The sequence below is a fragment of the Asterias rubens genome, chromosome 19 (assembly GCF_902459465.1).
Source record: "Asterias rubens chromosome 19, eAstRub1.3, whole genome shotgun sequence".
NCBI lineage: Eukaryota > Metazoa > Echinodermata > Asteroidea > Forcipulatida > Asteriidae > Asterias > Asterias rubens.
Genome location: NC_047080.1, coordinates 6,852,994 through 6,874,086, shown reverse-complemented (window position 1 = coordinate 6,874,086; position 21,093 = coordinate 6,852,994). Strand labels below are relative to the sequence as shown.

General features: G+C 45.7%; 1 protein-coding gene across 1 annotated transcript; it reads left to right on the top strand.

Annotated features, from left to right (window-relative positions):
* The first annotated feature begins 279 nt into the window (after nucleotides 1-279).
* LOC117303330 (roquin-1-like) lies at nucleotides 280-20,939 on the top strand. Its single transcript, XM_033787497.1, has 7 exons — nucleotides 280-285; nucleotides 550-702; nucleotides 14,542-14,674; nucleotides 15,645-15,766; nucleotides 17,275-17,387; nucleotides 18,645-18,748; nucleotides 20,680-20,939. The coding sequence occupies exons 1-7, from the start codon at nucleotides 280-282 to the stop codon at nucleotides 20,937-20,939; spliced, it is 891 nt and encodes a 296-aa protein (XP_033643388.1).
* The last annotated feature ends 154 nt before the right edge of the window (nucleotides 20,940-21,093 follow it).

Below are 21,093 nucleotides of genomic sequence, written 5' to 3'. Positions count from 1 at the left end.
TTTCTAAATTTTTGTACAAATGCATCTTAATGTCATGCAACACACAAAAAAGCAAATACTGTCACACATGATTTTTTTATTCTGTCACTTAGCCTTGCCATACACATCAAAAAGGTATTATTTCAGTTGAGCACAACCATGGTGCTTATTTTGAAACTTCCAAATGAAAAGGCCATCAGTTATTTGTGAAAATTTATTATACAAAGTTTAACTCAACAAGATATAAAGGAGTAACGGGTGTAACAGAGACACACACAATTTAGGTATGACTTACCCGATATGAGAGTTTGTTTGAATGTTGTGCTTACTCTTCCATACCCCATGGAAATTAACGTATAGTCTTTCCCCACAGAAACATTCATTGGATTATTATTAGTTTTTAAATTGGAGTATCTTTGAGGCTTATTTTGCAACATTTGGTTAAAATTAATAATAAATACTGTTTTTTAGACATTAATTACCAATTGAAGGCTCTTTCGAAATGCATTATGGCATCTTGTAACATTTTGATGCAAACTAAAATGTATGTGCATTTTTTTGTTGAAACAGTTCCGTAACTATGATGCTCTTCGTAGAGAGCATGATGCCCAGATTGTGCAGATAGCAATGGAGGCAGGATTGCGTATATCACCAGAACAATGGTCCTCACTATTGTATGGTGATCTCAACCACAAATCACACATGCAGTCAATCATTGACAAGGTGAGTTTAAGATCTTTTAATGTATGCATATAAATCGAGGTGCAGATTCATACACAAATTGACTTCTTGAGTATGACACCTTTTTCTGTTGATAAAGCTACAAAACAATAAAAATTTCAAGAGGTCACCGTCAAACATGGATGGTTTCAAAAATGTAAATCTTTTCATGTCTACATCGCTCATACATTACCTGTACAGTGAAAGACTACATTTGCATATTTCCTAGACCGGCAAGTACGATCGCTAAGAAGTTGCTAATAGCGCCCTCGGGAGGCCATCCCCTAGAGCCCGCTCATGCGTGCCCCCAGAGGGCCGCTCATGCGTGCCCCATGATTGTCTTAGCACAGAAGACCGTTGCCAACTGGATTTCATTCTTGTTCGACGAAAGTGGCGCAACAGTGTCCTAAACGCTGAGGCATACAGCAGCTTCAGGACAGTGGCCTCTGATCACAGGGTTGTATCGATGCAAGTAAGGCAACCCAAGACCACAGGCTTCAAGGAGAAGGTTGATTGGAAGGCGTTTTCCTCCCGTCCTGATCTACAGGCAAAGTACACAGTGGTAGTGCTTAATCGCTTCCATGTGCTTGGGAGTATAACGAGAAGACGAAGGAGAAGAGGAGGAAGAGAACAAGCGAGGAGAGTTAAGAAGAGAGGAGGATGCAACATCTCTTTACCAGCACTTCATCGATGCCAACTTAGAGGCAAAGAAGAGCTTGCCTAAGGTGAATCGAGTAAAAAGAAGCCACAATTCTGCCCTGATCACCCAGAAGTTATTGCAGCACGAAAGATAGTTGAGGAACAACATGATGCCTACATCCGGAGCAAGAATATACAGCTCAAGGAAAGCCTCAAGTTGGCCAAAGCTCAGCTATTTGACGTGTATGAAAGGCTGAGATAGGAAGAGTTGGCACTTAAAATCGAGGAGGTAGAGGTAGTTCGTGAGGGCAAGCAATTAACGTCCATCGATATATCGAAAATACTCAAAAACTCGATATTTTTTTGACATCGAAATCGCCGATGTCACTTTTATAATCATATCGTAATATCGGATTTTCGATATATATCGAAAAAATTTCGATGTTTTGAAAATTTCGATGTTCCTAAATGATATCGAAAATACCAAAAGAGTGTCCGATTATTTAAAAGAAATCTGTGTTTGAGTATTAGAAAAGTCGTCGTCGTTATGTAGTTTCATCATTTTGAGTTGCCCTATTAAATAAAATACGTTTTACAAGCAAGTATGTCTGCATGTTCTTTGCGTTTTTGCCATCAGCCGCCGGCCCGCCGCAGAAGTTCACGACCCCGCGGCGAGCGCACGGTAAAACCTCAAAAGAAACCGCCGCTGCTGCCCTAGCCTATCGGCTGTTTAAGATGCAACTTCCCATTGTGCATGTGATCAAAATCAATGCGTCTTCATCACAGCATTATTGACTTTGCAAAAATACCCCGCAAAAACTTCCCCGAATCAACAAGACAAAACAAAACAAGAAAGAAAACAATCTTACAATAATCTTTCCGAGGAACTATGCTTCGCAGACCACGCTGTCGGCGGCTTTTGCGTGCGTACCAGCGAAGACTATGCTGTTGTACGGTTTAAACGTGCACACCAGCGTGTATGGTTATTGCAATTCGGGGGGAAAACCCGTTTGCCCAAGCATGCGCAGACACATGCAGTCTTTGGTCAAGGCGGTATCGCGTGATGCACTGCGTTATTTCGACAATAGAGGGCGTTCTAGCATTCAATGTTTCTTGCCTTGGTTATAGAATGCAAAGTAAAAAGACTACGAGCCTTTATTGGAGACTATGTGACTGCATGCTGCGTGCGTTGTATATTGTGATCGCTGAGTGGTAGGTCTGTGTTTTGCGGGACTTTCTAGTGATTTTTTTTCGATGATTATCTCAACCATTTTCAACCGTAAAGGTAGTCCGCGCGCCCGTTGGACAACTTGATTGTCAATGCATCGGCAACTGACGTCAATGCATCGGCAACTGACACCTTAATGTCGGCGAGTCACGCAACTCACAAAGGCTCTGTGTCATTTTGAGACGGCCAATCATGGCCAATCACGAATCGAGGATTGTGGTGAGCGTTCACCAATTGGCCAAGCCAGCGGTAGCGGCGATCATACTTTGTTGTAAAACCAGAAATAATCGGGGCGGGACTACGCAATCTGAAATTGTTTGGACTACAAACAAGTTCGGGGGATCAGACATAAACAAGTTGAAATGTAACCCTATTAAACTGTCAGTCTATGGTATAAATATTTCTACCTCCATGAGTATACCAAGTGCTGTTTTTAGGCTTCCATCTTGCGCGCGGGAAATACTCGATATATCGAGTATACTCGATATTAAATTTTCGATATATCGATAATGGGAAAAAACCGACATCGACGGACGTTACAAGCAATATGGTGAGGCATGGAGAATAGTCAATTAGGTCAGTGGCAGGAAGAGGTCAAAAGCAGGACAAGTCAAGGGAGACACACCAGAAAACTGCGTAAAGTCATGGTTCACCCACTTCAGAAATCTGCTGGGAGATCCTCCTTCTGTGACTGGTACTCACGAACGTTGCCATTGATGATGGCCCCTTCTCGATGGAAGAGCTAAGGAAAGTCAAATGCTCCCTCAAGCAGGGGAAAAGGGCAGGCCCAGATGACATTCCCCCGGAAGTGTTGAGAAACTGTGATCCTGAATAGAATTAGAGCAGCCATTGACCCTGAACTCAGGTACAATCAAAACGGTTTCAGAGAAAAACGTTCTACTGTCGCACAGATCTTAGCCCTCCGACGTATTATCAAGGAAGTAAAGAACAACAAACTGCCGGCTGTACTGACCTTCATAGATTTCAAAAAGGCCTTCGACTCCATCCACAGAGGCAAGATGATCAAAATCTTGAAGGGGTATGGATTCCCACCCCGGCTTCTTGTAAAACACTAATCAAATATTGCTACTTACATGTAATAGAAAAGATAAAACTCAAAGATCACTGGTTCTAGTTGAATGAGCTAAAGCAATGACAACCTTAAATAGCCATTACTTCATACTTTGACCATCAGTTGATCAAATGATTGGTTTTTCTGTCAGTCATTGGTTATATCTGGTGATCAGTAGCCTTGCTCAAGGCAGTCACATTATTCACTCCGAAAAGACACCGCTGTAAACCCACCCATATATACATTATATACACTGTACTTACTGTGTGTATTTCACACCGCACAGCACAACCGTATACACCGTCACATCGCTCAACCACACCGTACGACTATTGTGCACAAGTCATTCGCACTCGTGGTGTGGTGTGATGTAAAAATGTCTTGTCTTTCACGGGCATTATGGTAATGAGTTGACCGTGGGAACTCTTCGTTCGCGCTTATTATAGTAATGAGGTCAACGGGTTCAACACAGAACCTACAAGGCTGTCGGCCTGACGGCCGACGCATGCTGATAGTGTACGGGGGCATCGTGTCGTGCGATGTGGTTACACACATTCGCCTGTGTATACGGGTGGGTTTTTATACAGCGGTGGTCTTTTTTCAGAGTGAATAATTCGACTGCCTTGAGCAAGGCTACAATCCCGGCCATATCTCGTTGGGCCCCCCTGCCCCCTTTCAATGTTGGTTCCAATTGCTGATTGTGTTCTGAGTTGAGCGGGGGGCGGGGGACAAATGTTTTGAATGTGAATGGGAAGTGCACAGGGAATCGTTGTATACAACGTTAGGAAAGGGTGGCCCAAGCATTTTGGCCGTCACTCTACTTACTATATTCCCTATGCGCCGCTAGGTAACACTAAGACTTTTTTACAACAAGTGCAACAGCGCCCTCCATCGCCCAGTGCACGACGGCGCGAACGCCATGCGCAATCGCCCTCTTTCTCTCTTAGCTTCGAACAGGTGACACGTTAATTTTTTAGGCTCCCTAGAAAATTGTTACTTTTCCGTTAAACCAAGTCTCTTTTGATATATAAAATAAACTGTGTTTATTATTATTGTTACTTTGATAAAGACGTGTTTGTAGAGTGTGTGTGTCGTCTTTATTAATTTCTTAGTGTGATAAAATGAGTTCTAGAAAGGCAGGGAGGGGTCGCACTGTCGCTACCGGGGATACTTCCCTTTCCCCGGGACAGCTTGACTCCTCGGGGGGCTACGCCGTTGACGGTCCGTCGTCGGTGCAGTCCTCCCATCCTTCGCAGCCCCTGCGTGCTGCGTCGGTCATGGACCCCGTTGACTTCGGGGGGAACATTTCCCGTTCCCCCTCGTCGGTCAGCGTCCAGGGGTCCAGCCTGTCTAAGGGTAAACGCCCGGGTACAAGCAAGAAAACAAGAAATCCTGCTACCCGGGCCGTTTCCAAGAAGAATAAGGCAGGCAAAGGAAACCCCGTTCCGGGGTCTTCCACGCCTGCCGCTAAGCCACCCACTGGCCTACTGCGGACGGAGGGGTCCCCCCTCCGCATGTCTCAGTGCGCCATTCCCCATCCAGCCCCACCGGGGCTGGGTTTGCCGACCGTAACCCGGCCGCTCATGCCATCGGGCTGGGCGCGCTGGCTGTCGGTCGGCAGATTGCCCATGCCGAGCCGGCGAACTGGGGTTCCGCCGGTATCCCGCGCTCGGTGGGTCCGTCCTCATCCTCGGGTTTTACCCGTTGCTCTGGGGTCCCCGTGACACAACCCTTTTCCGAAGGGACATCTGAGGTTACCCCATCCCTTTCTTCCCGCCGAGGGAAAAAGGCCAAAAAGGGGAATAGGTCACGGCGCTCTTCGAGCTCCAGTGATTCCTCCCGGGAATCCCGCAGGGGCAAACGTCACCGCGGTGACTCGCTTCATGGAGGCCTTTCAGGCGTTGACCGCCTCCCTGACGGGCAGGTTGGAGCAGGGCCATGGCCCAGTGGTTCCGCCCGTTTTGTCGGCAATTCATGGCGTGTCAGCCCCGCCGGGTTTCCCGGCCCGGGTCAACGCACCGGTCCCGTTCGACCACCAGTGGGTGGCCTCGGGTAGCCGTATCCCTCATACCGTGAGCAGGGCCCCGGCGTCTCCGCCGTGCCACCGCTCGGTACCGGTGACCGCCAGGACTGTAACATCCCCGTCGGGGATCAGTTTGCACCCGGCGTCAGTATTCTCTGACTCGGGGTCATCTATGGGCCATGATAATAGTACTGGGCACTCGCCCGGGACGAGTCGCCCCCCTGGGGATGACTCGTCCCCGGAAGAGGACGAGTTGACCGCTATGCAGCGGTTGTCAATTCATGAGACTGAGTTGGGGCTCGTTCAGCGGGACATGATCCGAGCGCTGAACCTGCCAGCCGTGGGCGACCCCCCTCCTTCTGAACGCCAGTCGTTCAAGAAGAGGTCGGGTCCGGCTCCCTCGGTCCAGAATACTTTCCCGACTCTGCCCCTGGATCGTGTTTGCACAGATCGCATGGATGCAGTTATGCAGGCAGGGAAATGGCGGGCGCATGCTTCACGCGCTGAAGCTTACTATCGTTTTCCCCAAGGGGGTTTCGATAAGTATTTTGCGACGCCCGTTCTCCCAGATTCGGCATCGGACAAACTCACTGCCGACCGGGACCAAACGTCCCTTCGCCGATAAGGCCCGTGGGAAATTGGAGGAAGTGGCTAAGAAGTTGGACTCAGCCGCCCGTTTTGGGATGCGGTCCACTTCTTTCTTGTTACTCCTTTCCGAGTATTTGGCCTTGGGCGCTGACGGCGACTCGGCGGTTCCCGCCGATCTCGTGGTCGCTGCCCTGCACTGCCTTGGTGATGGCTTGAGGACCATCCTGGACCAGTTCTCACGTATTTCCGCCCTGGCTACGTCTTCCCGTAGGGCGAACGTGTTGGACGCACTATTCCTTCCTTCAGTGGGAGCGCGCAAGCGTCTTGACGCCTTGCCGCTCACAGGTCCTGACCTTTTTGCGGGCCAGTTCCAGGAATCCATGGAAGCTGAGGCCAAGCGCATCAAGGCGGCAGATAAAATTAATTTAAAGAAACCGACTGCGCCCAAGGCCAAGGCGAAGAAGCAAGCCTCCTATACCATCCCACGGCGTCAACCTCAGCGGCCCGCCCGTGGTGGGTTTCGCGGCAGGGCCGACACTCAATCTAGTGTCCGAGCCGCGCCGACCCAGATGGGACACCAGCGCCCCCAATCGGGGCGGGGTTTTCACGCGCCAAACTACCGATTCCCAGGGGGCATGGCGCAAGTGACTCGCTTGCCTCAGGGCGGCCTCCCACCGACGGACCCGTGGGGGGCCGCCTTCAAAAATTTCTGGGGTCCTGGGGACAGGTTGTCTCCGACCGGTGGGTCCTCGAGACACTCGGGTACGGCCACGCTCGAGTTCACGGGGACCCCCCCGTTGGACATGATAATTCGGCCCACCCCGATTCCATCCGACATGGGGAAGCGGTTGGCTCTCGAGGGGGAGATCTCCTCCCTCCTCCAGAAACGCGCAATTTACGCCGCTCCAATGCAAGGGGCGCGGACGGGTTTCATGTCCACCTTCTTCCTGGTGCCCAAGAAGGAGGTGGGCGAGTGGCGCCCCATCCTAAACCTGAAACCCCTCAACAGATTTTTATACGTCCGCAGCGCTTCCGTATGGAGACGCTGCGGACCATTCTCGAATCTATTGTCACACCCGCCTGGGGGGCGAGCTTGGACCTGAGGGACGCGTACCTCCACGTGCCCATCAGGCCCGAGGATCGCAAATTCCTACGCTTTATGTACAACAGCGTCGACATGTACAAGTTTGCGACCCTGCCCTTCGGGTTGTCCACTTCGCCCCGAGTGTTCACCCGGGTAGTGAAGACAATCGGGGCTGCTCTACGGAGGCGCGGGGTCATGATCTTCATGTACCTCGACGACTGGCTGGTAGTGGGGCCATCGCGGGCGGCAACGGATGCGGCGCTCAGGCTCACCTGGCGCCTCACTTCCGAACTTGGGTTTCTAGTGAACACCGAAAAGTCGCACCCGATACCCTCGCAGACCCCTACCTTCGACGGAGCAGCTCTCGATCTCCGCCCACCGAGGGGACTAGCCCGCCGTACGGAGGACCGCGTACTGAATCTTTTTCAGTGCGTGTCCCTCTTTCTCCCAGCGGCTGTGGCACCGGCAAGGGCTTGGCTCAGGCTTCTTGGCCGTATGGCCAGCATGGTGGACTTGGTGGATTTTTGTCGACTCCGGATGCGGCCAATTCAGCTCCATCTGCTGTCTTTTTACCGCCCTCGACACCACCCTATCCACCTGCCGGTACCCACTACGCCCTGGCTGATCCCGCACTTGCGGTGGTGGCTGGACGAGGCCCATCTCACTCAGGGGCGCATGTTCCGCCCCCCTCAGCCTTCGGTGACCATTGTCACCGATGCGTCACAGCAGGGCTGGGGGGCGACCCTCCACCCGCGCCAGATCGCGGGACAGTGGGGCCCGGAGCACCGCTCGTCCCACATCAATGTCCTAGAGTTGATGGCGGTCTTCAATGCCCTTCGGCATTTTCAGACTGCGGTGTCGGTACGCGCGGTGCTCGTGCGGTGCGACAATACCACGGTCGTGGCTTATGTCAACCGCCAGGGAGGTACCCGGTCGGCGCAGTTGTGCGCCCTGACTTGGGAACTCCTTCACTGGTGCATCCGCCAGGGCGTTGCTCTGTCGGCAGTCCACATCCCGTGGGTAGAGAATGTGACAGCCCATGCCCTCTCCAGGGGCTGGATTGCCCCGACAGAGTGGTCCTTGCTCCCTCAGGTGGCACAGACCCTCTTCCGGCTGATCGACTGGCCCCACATAGACTTGTTTGCCTCACGGGCAAACAATCAGCTGCCAACGTATTGCTCAAGGGTTCCAGACCCCAACACATGGCAGATTGACGCCCTGTCGATTCCGTGGGAGGGCCTCCTGGCTTACGCCTTTCCGCCATTCTCGCTCATCCCCCGGGTGTTGACCAAGATAGAGACTGCCGGGTGCTCCTCATAGCCCCGTTCTGGCCGCGTCAGCCGTGGTTCCCTCGACTCGTGAGGCTCCTGGTCCACCGCCCGGTGGTCCTGCCTCAACGTCCAGATCTCCTTTATCAACCCAGTTCCGGGATGATTCATCCGGCCCTGAGGGAACTCCACCTGACGTGCTGGGTGTTATCACCCAGTCGCTCCGCACAGCAGGCCTTTCACGCCGGGCTGCAGAGCTTGCCGCCCAGTCGAGGCGTGCCTCCACTCGTAAGATCTACGATTGCCGACTACGCCATTTCTTTAAATGGTGTAGACGGCGATCTATACGTCCCCCCAGTGCTTCTCTGAAGGACATAGGGGATTTTCTTCTTTACCTTTACGAGAGTGGGCTAGCGACCGCCACGGTTAAAAACTACCGGTCGGCCATTGCAGCCATTCATGAGGGCTTTCCTGATGGCTCCTCGGTTTCTACCAATCGAGCGATTGTGAGAAGGTTGTAGCACTCTTCCCACAGGCTGCCTTGGTTATATCCTCTATCGGTATACCTTTAAAAAATGCCCAAGAGAACGACACCCCGCGGATGTCATGGGCGTGAATATTGCCCTCGGCCGCCGGCCACCCACCCGAGACGGAGCAGATGGCGGTAACAATCCAGCGAGTGATAGTATCGCGCGTTACCGCTAGTCCTCTTCGCATCAAGTCTTCACCCTCGGTGAGTTCTTGTCTGTATACCATACATTTGTGCCACTGTTTAACATTGATAATGTTTTTTCCTTGTCCTATTGGGACGACACCCCCCGGGTCGTGTGCGGACAATGTGGCCCCCATATTTTGCGTTTCTTATTTCTTGCAACAGCTGGTGCCTCCTTCCGGTCGCGCCTCGTTGCCATGACGCCATAATAATTGTATGATGTGCAATAGTCCCGCGTATACCCACCGCCTTCCTAAACGGTGCTAGTCTATGCAATTGTAGTAATTTGCTCTACAGGTAAGTAGAGTGACGTAGACTCCCCCCCCCCACAGTAGTGTGGGTAGGGTCTACGAACGAATACTTACCTGTAGAGCATCCCTCCCCCTGCCCCACTATACTTGGTTCTTGCATACTTGTACATATGAGTTTCCGAGAAAGAGGGCGATTGCGCATGGCGTTCGCGCCGTCGTGCACTGGGCGATGGAGGGCGCTGTTGCACTTGTTGTAAAAAAGTCTTAGTGTTACCTAGCGGCGCATAGGGAATATGCAATTGTAGTAATTTGCTCTACAGGTAAGTATTCGTTCGTAGACCCTACCCACACTACTGTGGGGGGGGGGGGGGAATTCATGGGTTAAACCTAAATAAATTATGTAACTTGGCTTGCTTCTTGTGTTGTTCGGTATGAAGTTCATAAAATAATATAAATGAAGACATGTGTAACTCCCAAAGTAGCCCGTCCAAAACGTCATTGCCTTTCACTCTGAGACGACAATGACGATTCCTGGCACGACCGCCTTGCGGCTGCGCACAAAAATAATGTACCTGTCCAACTTTTTGGGTTGTGTTCATGTCTGACGGTTCACCACACGGTTCACCGTAGCATTTTGACTGCTAACTTAGCGTAAAATGTTTTTTCTTCAACACCAAAAGGCCATTACAGTCCACAAACAACACATAACCTGTTGATATTCTTTTCAACCACCTCATTCATTTTTGGGACACGAACTCAAACGGTTAACCCTTGATACCAAAATATAAAAGAAATTTAATTAATTTACTTTACTACGGTGAACCGTGTAGACTTGATCCAAGCCTGCTATCGTTACTTTTAGTCAACTTTATAGCCAATACATTATTGCCGCAAATAGAGCCCTACTGTTAGATTGGCCCATGATAGCTAATCTGTGGGGGCGTTTTTCATGTCTCATATAGAGGAATAACCGCCACCTTAGACTTGAAATCAAGTCTATGGACGCTGAGCATCGCTGCGCTTGACTTTTTATGCGACTCAATGGTGTAATTGCTAAGAGAAACGCTTAAATAAATATCAGTTGAAGCTAAACGGACTCCAGGATGGTCAGAAAGCCGTTTTTTGTTATTATCTTATTTGTATCAGTACCTTACTCGCCATACAATTAATATTAATTGCTTATACCCATTCTTGTATTTTTCAAGTGCATTTCTAATGTTACTATTTTACTTATTTGGTATTAATGCTGACAAAATAATACGAGCGTAATGGTGTGTCCCCCCCCCTTCACAAATAGACAAATAAAATAATAAAATAGTCAGCTCCCCCCCTCCCCCCCCCCCCCCCCCCACCACCCCAAACAAAAATACTTGCTGATTTGAAATATGTTTTAGTGCCCCTGTCAGTTATGAATCCACATCCACTGTCTTTGGACATTCACAGCCCTTTAAATGCATTATTTACTAGTTTAAAAACGGGAAAAAAAATACGAAATTAACTCAGACTGTCTGAGGGTATTTCCCCCGCCTCGTTAATTCTTTTCCGTCCTGATTATTATTTTCTCGTCCTGTTTTTCCTGTTTCGTATTGTTTGTCAGTCGAATTAATTTTGTTACCGTCTCATTCATTATTCCCGTTCGCGCACTTGTACGCGTTTTTGCAATGTTTGTTTGTTTTGTGCAAATTCTTGTACTGCGGCTCCCGCTCGACAGATAAACTGGGCAGTTAGCACACCTGAAGCTGGTTGTTAAAGTAACAGTAACCAAAGCTTAAAATATCATTTGTCATGTGCAATGACTGTCCAAACGCGTAAACTGTTAAAGTCACCTGGAAGTGGTATTTTGTCAAAATAAAGCTCTTATCACTAAAATATGTGTTTTGATGAGTGGAATATGAATAAACAATTAACTAAGGTTTCCAAGCAATACACCTGGTCGACATTGCCGGAAAAATGCAAGGAAAAAAACTTTTTCAAAATGTACAAACTCACGACTAGAACTTGAATGTACTTGCACGTACACGTGTGTTCGATGTTCGATCGAGGCAAAGTCTTCCTCGATTGACGTCACAAAAGGGGTAGGCGGAGTCACCCCCTACACAACTTTATTGAATTTGTTAAACATATAAATCGTCAAAAACAATTACTCAAAAAATTATTTTATTGTTCAGGAACTCTGATGTTTGAAGGAAAACAAAATATATATTTCCAGGTGCCTTTAAGGCATGTTTTACTCAGTTTGTCCGAACTCCAATGAAAGTCGTTAGTTGTGGACGGGGGGGGTAATTTGCTTGAGGACAGATGCATGTGTTCTGAAAAAATGGAGCTGCGTGATAGGTGCCGTTCCACCGTCCCCCTGCCCCTTCCTCTCCCCGTCCCACATGCTCTAATGTCTGACTCCGTTCTCCGTGATCCCATCCCATAGCAACAGTTAAATAAAAGGTGCCGTTCCCCCGTCCCCCTGCCCCTTCCTCTCCCCGTCCCACATGCTCTAATGTCTGACTCCGTTGTCCATGATCCCGTCCCATAGCAACAGTTAAATAAAAGGTGCCGTTCCCCCGTCCCCCTGCCCATTCCCTCTCCCCGTCCCACGTGCTCTTATGTCTGACTCCGTTCTCCATGATCCCATCCCATAGCAACAGTAAAATAAAAGGTGCCGTTCCCCCGTCCCCCTTCCCATTCCCTCTCCCCGTCCCACGTGCTCTAAAGCCTGCCTCCGTTCTCCATGATCCCATCCCATAGCAACAGTTAAATAAAAGGTGCCGTTCCCCCATCCCCCTGCCCTTCCCTCTCCCCGTCCCATGTGCTCTAAAGCCTGCCTCCGTTCTCCATGATCCCGTCGCGTCCCATAGCAACAATTAAATAAAAGGTGCCGTTCCACCGTCCCCCTGCCCCTTCCTCTCCCCGTCCCACATGCTCTAATGTCTGACTCCGTTCTCCGTGATCCCATCCCATAGCAACAGTTAAATAAAAGGTGCCGTTCCCCCGTCCCCCTGCCCCTTCCTCTCCCCGTCCCACATGCTCTAATGTCTGACTCCGTTGTCCATGATCCCGTCCCATAGCAACAGTTAAATAAAAGGTGCCGTTCCCCCGTCCCCCTGCCCATTCCCTCTCCCCGTCCCACGTGCTCTAAAGCCTGCCTCCATTCCCCATGATCCCATCCCATAGCAACAGTTAAATAAAAGGTGCCGTTCCCCCGTCCCCCTTCCCCTTCCCTCTCCCCGTCCCACGTGCTCTAAAGCCTGCCTCCATTCTCCATGATCCCATCCCATAGCAACAGTTAAATAAAAGGTGCCGTTCCCCTATCCCCCCTGCCCCTTCTCTCTCTTATTATTTATGCATGACGTCATAATTCTTACCCAAAATGAGGCTACGGGGGCGCAGCCACTGTACTGTACGCGCGCGCAGCCCATAGCAACAGTTCTTTGCTTGCATTATACGTGCGCGCTGCCCATAGCAACGGTTAAAACGGCGCGCAAAACCCCACCAATTTTGGTGTTTTTTTGCTCATAAATCTGTCAATTCTCAAAAATGTTGTTCAAAAATAGATGAGTGTCAAGACGAAGTCAGCGTCTTTCTTCCGTGTAAATTTGGCGAGGTTTGATGCGGTATCCAGGGAGGATATCCAACACACACACACACACACACACGGTAACAGGGGTTTCACTTAACTTTTTTTTTCAATCGCCCGCCGGGCGAGTAAACCAAAATTCTCGATCGCCCGCAGGTTTTTTCACTAGCCCGCATGCATTTATACACAAAATTTTCAAAACGAAAAAAAAAAAAAAAAAACGAAATTAAATTTTACCTTAAATTATCCCATTTCCATCAACAACAACTTTAATGATTGCGGTTAGGGGGTCGGTTGATTTGAATATTTGTTGAACTCCGTTTGCAACAAAATCTTCGTGAATCAATGATCAGTCAACAATGCACATCGAGAAATAATCCAATGAACTTTGCCCCCGCAATGCCCTCTGTTGGCAAAAGTTGTCCATGTTATTAGAATTCCTCCAAGGCTGTACATTGTGCACAGTCTTCAGGCATTATGCACAACGTGCGGCAATTCTTTACTCCGTTCGTAAATGTGTACTGCATTAAAGTCTAGTCAAGAAGATCATGACCATGGATTTATTAACAGCCATCAACGGCCAATCACAGCGTGCGGAGTGTTGGTCAGAATGGACTTTGGACGACTGTGTGTTGTGTATGTGCTGTGCATACTGCATGGACGTACCAGTGGGCGACCGTGTACATGTACTGTAAGGATACTCGACACCATGTGGTTTGTGCATCGTGTTTTCAATTGATTTTACGTGTTTTCTGAAACGAACGACAGCAATTCAGGTCCCGATCACGGCCAAATTAAATCTAGCAAGTATCTAGAATTGTCAAACTTACTATTTTAAAAGCTTTAGTAAAAGTTTTCTGTGGGATTTTGCCACTGAACCCTCTTTTATATGTGAAAAGGAATAATTATTTGACTCGCCCAGCGGGCTAGTGAGAAAGGGTTTTCACTCGCCCGCCGCTATTTTCACTCGCATTTGGCGACCGGGCCCACGGCACACGTGTGAGCAAGAAAACGTGAGCCTCTCCAATGCCATTTTGCACAACTCTGCCGCGCATCAAGCATACGTGTACGCATGTCGGACTTTATAGTGTCTGACTTTTGGTTGTGCAATGGGTTGTGATTGGTCAATACGCAATGGGGCGGAGCTTAATGGATCGATCTATTGCCTACCGAAGGCGATTGCCACCCTGGTGCCCTTGAAATGCTCCAGTTTAAATTTACAATTTCCTCATAGGGTGCCCCTTGCCAAGGAGAAAATGCCTTGGTGCCGTTGCCCATTCAAAAACAAAGCATACAGGCCTGTTTTACGTGTTATCACATCCACTTTATACTGACTTCTTTGACCCCTTTGCATACATGTAAATAATTTGTTACTTAACATTTTTTTCATTTTTTTTTTTTTTTTCAAGTTGCAAACTCCAGCCTCATTTGCTGCAAGTATTCAAGAGTTGACAATTGCTTTGCAACGATCAGGGGACCCAGGAAACCTTGGCAAGCTCAGATGTCAGCTGGACCGGTTAGGTGAAATAGACCCAAACTCAGGTACATTTATTTGGAACTTGAAAGGGAAGATGCACCGACTTTACACTTTTCTTTCAGGCACATTGGGAGGTTGCCTATCATGAAGGTACTGTATCCTCCAAAGGCTTGTCGTCCAGCTTTGATTCCTCCTTGTTGTCTTGGTATTTGTCTCAAAGGGAGAACCGTGGCCTACATTTATGTACATTTTAGGTATCTATGTGGGTTTTGAGGCATTGCATGGTGAGGCATCCTTGTACATACTCAGTTTGTGGTAACACTTTGTGTAGTATCTACTTTGCTGTGTAGATGAGTTCAATGAGAGCTTGTCTTACTACTATCGATTCTATTTCTGTTTTGTTCACTAGTGCTTCCTTCTGAGACTGGCTCTGCCACGACCTTTGTCTTTTTCATATTCACTTTGAGTCCAGTAAACCTTCTTGCTGCCATGGCTTTTTTAAAGACGTTAAGTCTTGCAGCATTGACTCAAGATCAGTGATGTGGTTTTTCCAATTTTTGTACCGTATTTGGGCCTGGACCTGGAAAACTTCTTGTTAGGTGTTCAGGCAACAGCCAAACACCTATTGTCTTTATGAGTTTAAAAAACATTATTTGTATAGTTTTTCTTTTTCTTCTCGGAAGAACTACAGAAGCTATTTTAACAATCAATGTGTCATATTTAAGGTCTTTAAAAGTTTAGCAAAAACTTACATAGAGGTGACCTCTTTTTGACCTGTCTTCCAGTTGGGACTGGTAGTTGGAAATGAACAGTATTCTCCATAAAAATAATTAAAACAAATAAAAATCTTAACAAAAAAATAGCTATTACAACTTGTATGTCAGGACAGCTAATAATAAAAATCTTGACGAAAACGATACCTGTTCCGACAGTAAGTCGGAACAGCTAATAATACTGCTAATGATAAACGTGAACAACACTGTTTACATATTCTTTTATAATGAGGTTAATTGAAATTTGTTTGGTTGAATACAGATGCAGGGGCTCCAAGTTGGAGTGAGTTAGAGAAGGCCATGATTGCAGTCAAAGTCGTGGTACAGGGGTTGGTGAATTTTGTGCAGAACCACAGTCTGAACAAGAAAGCATTGGAGCAGCAGGTATAATTTTGAAAACGTTTTTTATTAAATTATCATTCACTTGTTTTTATCTTTAGAACTAAAGGAAAATGGTTGGCATCCTACCTTTTTGAAAGGAGCGAGGATGTGGGGTCTTTTCTGGTTAATCCATTTTTTTATACAAAATTTGCTGCCAGGCGGTATTTTGGAATGTTAATGAATTTTCTATGGATTTTCTATATAATTATATTTGATATTGTATTTGATGACATGCTATTTTCCATTTTTTTTTTCATGTTTTTGTTCTTGTACCCTTTTGTGCCTTTGTTATTTTTATTGTCTGGATCGCCTTAAGGTAGTGATTATTTTCGCTTTTTGGTTATCCGCAGGCTTGTTCTCTGTGTAGTCATATTTTTATTGCCTATTCTTTGTATTTACTGTTTGCCTGGAAATAAATAAATAAATGAATAAATAACATTTTGCTGGCCATGCATGTGGAAGAGGGAGATTGTCAGGAAGACCAAATAAATAACATACTTAAAAATAATTATTTGAAGCAGTGTCTGTGTTGATGCCCTGCCGTCAAAGCTGAAAGGGCATGATAGTGTTTGCCTTCAATTCAATTTATTTGGTCTTTAATCATGGTCCTACCATGGAGGAAAATGTCTTGTCCTTCCTTATATGTGGCTGTATTTTAACGCTACATCCGATAGAGTAACAGAACCCCCCCCCCCCCTAGGAATTTCGCCAGTCGTGGGATTTATTAAAGAAATGGGTAGATAAATTACCAAAAGAAAAATGAACAAGTTTTGGACTTGCAGACGATTCAAAAGTTTCCAGTTGTCGTCACTGTAATTTCTTAGCAACTTTTTATTCAACTAACAAAATAACTTCCAAATCTCAATTCACATAAAAACGGGAGGAATATTGACTAAAAAATAATGAACGCACTATTATGAACAAACCATTGAACCTTACACTAAATTCACCAGAGGAAAGGAACCCCAAATTCCGCCCAATGTATCTCCTGTACATGCAGCAATGTTTTAATCAATAAATTTGGGTTAAAACTAGGCGAATCGGCTGTTAAATTTGAATGGGCTAAAAAAAATGTAACACACAACAACAACTTTCCCCAGAATTAAACCCTCAAAAATGTTACCCTGCCGCATGTACACAGAATAACACTCTCAAAAACCAAGGGCCCTATAACTCTACAAAAATGTAAGTACATGTATAAGCATATATGAATAAGGCACTACAAAATGGAATGGCATGGCTGAAACGTACCCGGGTATAAAGAAATACAAATGTAAACTTACATACAGAACCAAGGCGTGGCTACACTACACATCATCACCGAGTAGAGGCAAGCATACATGTATGTCACCACATGAAAACCCAGCCATAAAAACACTGACTTTGAGTTCATATTCATTTCTCATATTCCTCACACTCATTTTTCTGGTTAACAACTTGTTATTTAGTTTGAATAAAATACAGTATTTTTGTTATGTAAAATAAAATACAGTATTTTTTTCTCCTTGCAGCAAACACAAAACATAAAGTACAAGACGAGCATGTGCAGGGATATTTCACAGAAAGCAGGTTGTCCTCGTGGAAGTAGCTGTACATTTGCTCATTCAGAAGAGGAAGTAGAGCGGTACGTATTATAATCTTTACATACTTGTAATGTATAATGTTAAGCTTTTTTTACAATTCTCTTGATATACATGTTTAAACCTTTAAAGAGTCTATGTACTTTTTCCCTAACCCTAACACAAAACACAATGTCCACAAATTTACATTAAACTTACACAGTTTGAAGATTATGATAGTAGAAAGCTTCCCTTGAAATTGTACTTACTGAGGTGCTGTAGTTTTTGAGAAATGAGTAAAACAAATAATTTTCGTCTCAGTTTTAGCATGTAAAAACGTATTAACCAGTTATGCTACATGTATGGTTTTGGTATAATATCTGGTAATGGGATTTTACATGCTAAAATAATTTTTGTCTTCCTGAGACGAAAATTATTTTGTGACTTGTTTTACTCATTTCTCAAAAACTACACAACCTCAGTTAGTAATATTTGAAGGGAAGCTTTCCACTATCATTATCTTCAAACCCTGTAAGTTGAATGTAAATTTGAGGACACTATTGGTAATTGTCAAAGACTACTCTTCACAGTTAGTGTATATCAACATATGCTTAAAATAACAAAGCTGTGAAAATTTTTGCTCAATCGGTCGTCGAAGTTGCGAGATATTAATGAAAGAAAAAAACACCCTTGTCACACGAAGTTGTGTGCTTTCAGATGCTTGATTTCAAGACCTCAAAATCTAAATCTGAGGTCTCAAAATCAAATTCGTGGAAAATTACTGCTTTCTCAAAAACTACAGTCTATTTCAATCACTTACCCAAATAGCCACTACTTATGCATATTTCATAGCCGACAGGCTAATTCGCTAGAAAAATTGACAACCAGAGGGCGCCCTCTCGTGCCCACCCAGCATGCTACGCAGTAGCTCCGCCAAATACGTCCTTCTTTTTCTAGTGACCGTACGTGGTAGACGTGAGTTTTTTTCCACCCTCTTGCTTTAGCTACAAGTACTTGTACGTTCGCTTTATTCCTATAAGATTACAACCAGTTCATTTGTAGAGTTTTCAGTCATTTTGAGTGACGTCTTGGAAGAGCCCGAGATGTTTTTCTGTTACACTTATCCTCCAAATTCTTGAGAATTATTGCATGATTTGCTAAGATATATATTCTGAATTCTGCTGAGACCAAAGCGCAACTAGCACTCAGGGTTCTCGTGGATCGAGTGCATCCCCTTACCTTATTTTCCAAGTGTATATATATTATTGTTGTGTCTCCGTGTCTTCCTTAATTTAATTAATTATGATATATAAATTAACTAGCGTCTCACCTCCGTGGGACTCGCTCCAGGAGCAGTACTCCGTGGTAGAAAAGCTAGTTTTTTTAGGGTCAGTGTACTCCGAGAGAAGTACTCCCGGCCGTTGTAGTAAGAGGCTGACTCCAGGGCTCAATAATTTTACGATTGGCTATTGTCTTCTGGTCGCGACCAGTCGAACTCCCCCCGTCCCGAGAGAAGTACTCCCGGCCCGGCGCAGGAAGTTAGCGGAGAGAGCTTGTGTATACCTGTTAAATCTGTTCCCTTCCCCTGCTCGCTCCCCCTCGCTCCAGCGGAGAGCGTGGGGTTCAAACGAAAATATATACGGGGTATACCGGCCTCTGGCCTCTCCCTTGCCCCGTCTGTTTTCGTACAGACCGTTCGATAAATTCCATGGTCAGCCATTTTCCTTCCTAGTCACCGCGGTGACTTGGATCGAGGGACTAATTGAGGGCGCTGTTGTGAGAAACATCGACCGCACGGTTTTTTTCTTCCCACATACACAGTACCGCACGGAAAAAGGGACAAAGTTCAGTACCGGTCAAAATTGAAAAAGACCGCGCTACTGCGTTTTCTTTCGCGCGATTATCAAAAATAATAATAATAATAAATAAATAAATAAAAATTTAAAATAAATTAAAAAAAATTTAAAATAATTTTTTTTTTTTTTTAAATAATTAGTTCAAATTTTATAAGTTGGTTTACGGATTGCGGCGACCGATATTTATGAAACTTGCAAAGAAAAAAAAAATCGGGAAAACACAATATTTTTTTTCTCTATTTCCCGGCGACGAAGTCAAACATCGGTCAGGATATTATAAAATACAAAAATAATGATAATATTAAAAAATACCTGTTCATAATTGATAAAACGGTTTGCAAAAAAAAACAAAGAAAACGCAAAGAGAAACCTCGGGGCAGGATACTTTTTGTTGCGTGTCTATACGTACGACGTGTACAGCGTAAATGTACATCAGTTTTGATCATGCATCCAGCACGCAGCAGGGGTGTGAGAACGGGAGCCCATGCGTGTGCTGGAACTGTGTGGGGTTGGGTGTAAGACGGCAAAATATTATTTCCGATGTAAACAGAATAGTTTGGTACCCGCCCCTGTACTATGCAATTGATGCAACATATGCGGACAGATTTCCCAGGGCACATGGGGGTGGGGGCAGGACGGTACCGCCGTATCCGTAGCGTGCCGTAGACCGGGATCTTTTTTTTAAAATCTTTTTTAATTCTTTCATTTTAGAGTGCAAGTTTTGTTCCGAGAAAACAAACGGATTTTAATCATGTGTAGTTATTTTATTTAAGCATTTTGAAATTATATGAACTGTTATTTTGGCATTAAAAAAAGGAGTGCAAAATTTATGCCTGGTGGAAAACCAACCACAATTCGGAGTCGTGCATCATACAGTATCACCAAATACACGGTTTTAAACGGATATTTTATTTTGAAGCGTGTAGCTATTTGCAGCATCACTGGTCCCTCTAGAGTAAAACAAGTGTAAAACGGGGTACCATTGACCCACATGGCTTCTATTAAGTAGGGTGTACGATGTACGTGTACATACATAATACGACATGTTCGATGTACGCACAACGAAGTGTTTTTGTAAACAATATTTTCGTTCTGACACACGATGTTTGCTGTTGTGAAGCTGTATGTTTTAAGTACATGTGTAAGTTTATTAAAATAAATGAATGTTTCTTGCCCAGGATCAAAACTTCGGGCCATCTTTTAAAATAAGTTTTGGTGTCGAGGCCAAGGGTAGTAAGCTGAAGCAAGTTTAAATACATTCATTTTCACAGTTTTATATAATATAAACAATGTCTTTATTTTCACAACCCAAAAAAGCCACTTTGTACTTGTAGCTCTAGTATGTATCCATTCATGTGTTTTCTGATGCAGAATAAATAAAAAAATCTCTGAAGACTTGTTCTCTGACTCAATCATCAAACTTTTATTTTCAATTTATTAATAAAATTTAAAATAGACAAACGGTAAAATTAATTTTAAGATGTGTTGAATATAAATTTAGCACCTAAAATGGGTGAACCCATGAAAAGTACATCACACTCGAAGCCAACGACTGCAACTTCACTCAGTCCTCAGGCGAAGATTTCCTCAGGATCCTCTACGCCTCAACAATCTTCTGGAGTGTTAGCCCAGGCAGGTGAACTCAGAATTAAATCTTTCTCCGGCCCAATCTTCGCGTTCCGGGCGCTCTGGTCCCCCGCCCGTCGGGCGGACGGACCAGGGACTAGGAATGAGGGAATCACAGTCCACCTCATTTACTGACCGCTGCTCGGGAATACCAATGACTGATTCAAAGTTTTCCCTGGTCAGCGTGGCTTCAGTCAAGAAGACCAAGCAAAAGCGTTCAGTCTCCTCTTCTGATGATTCTTCAGCTATACTGAAGGTCAAAAAGAAGAAGAAAGAACAGGATACCATA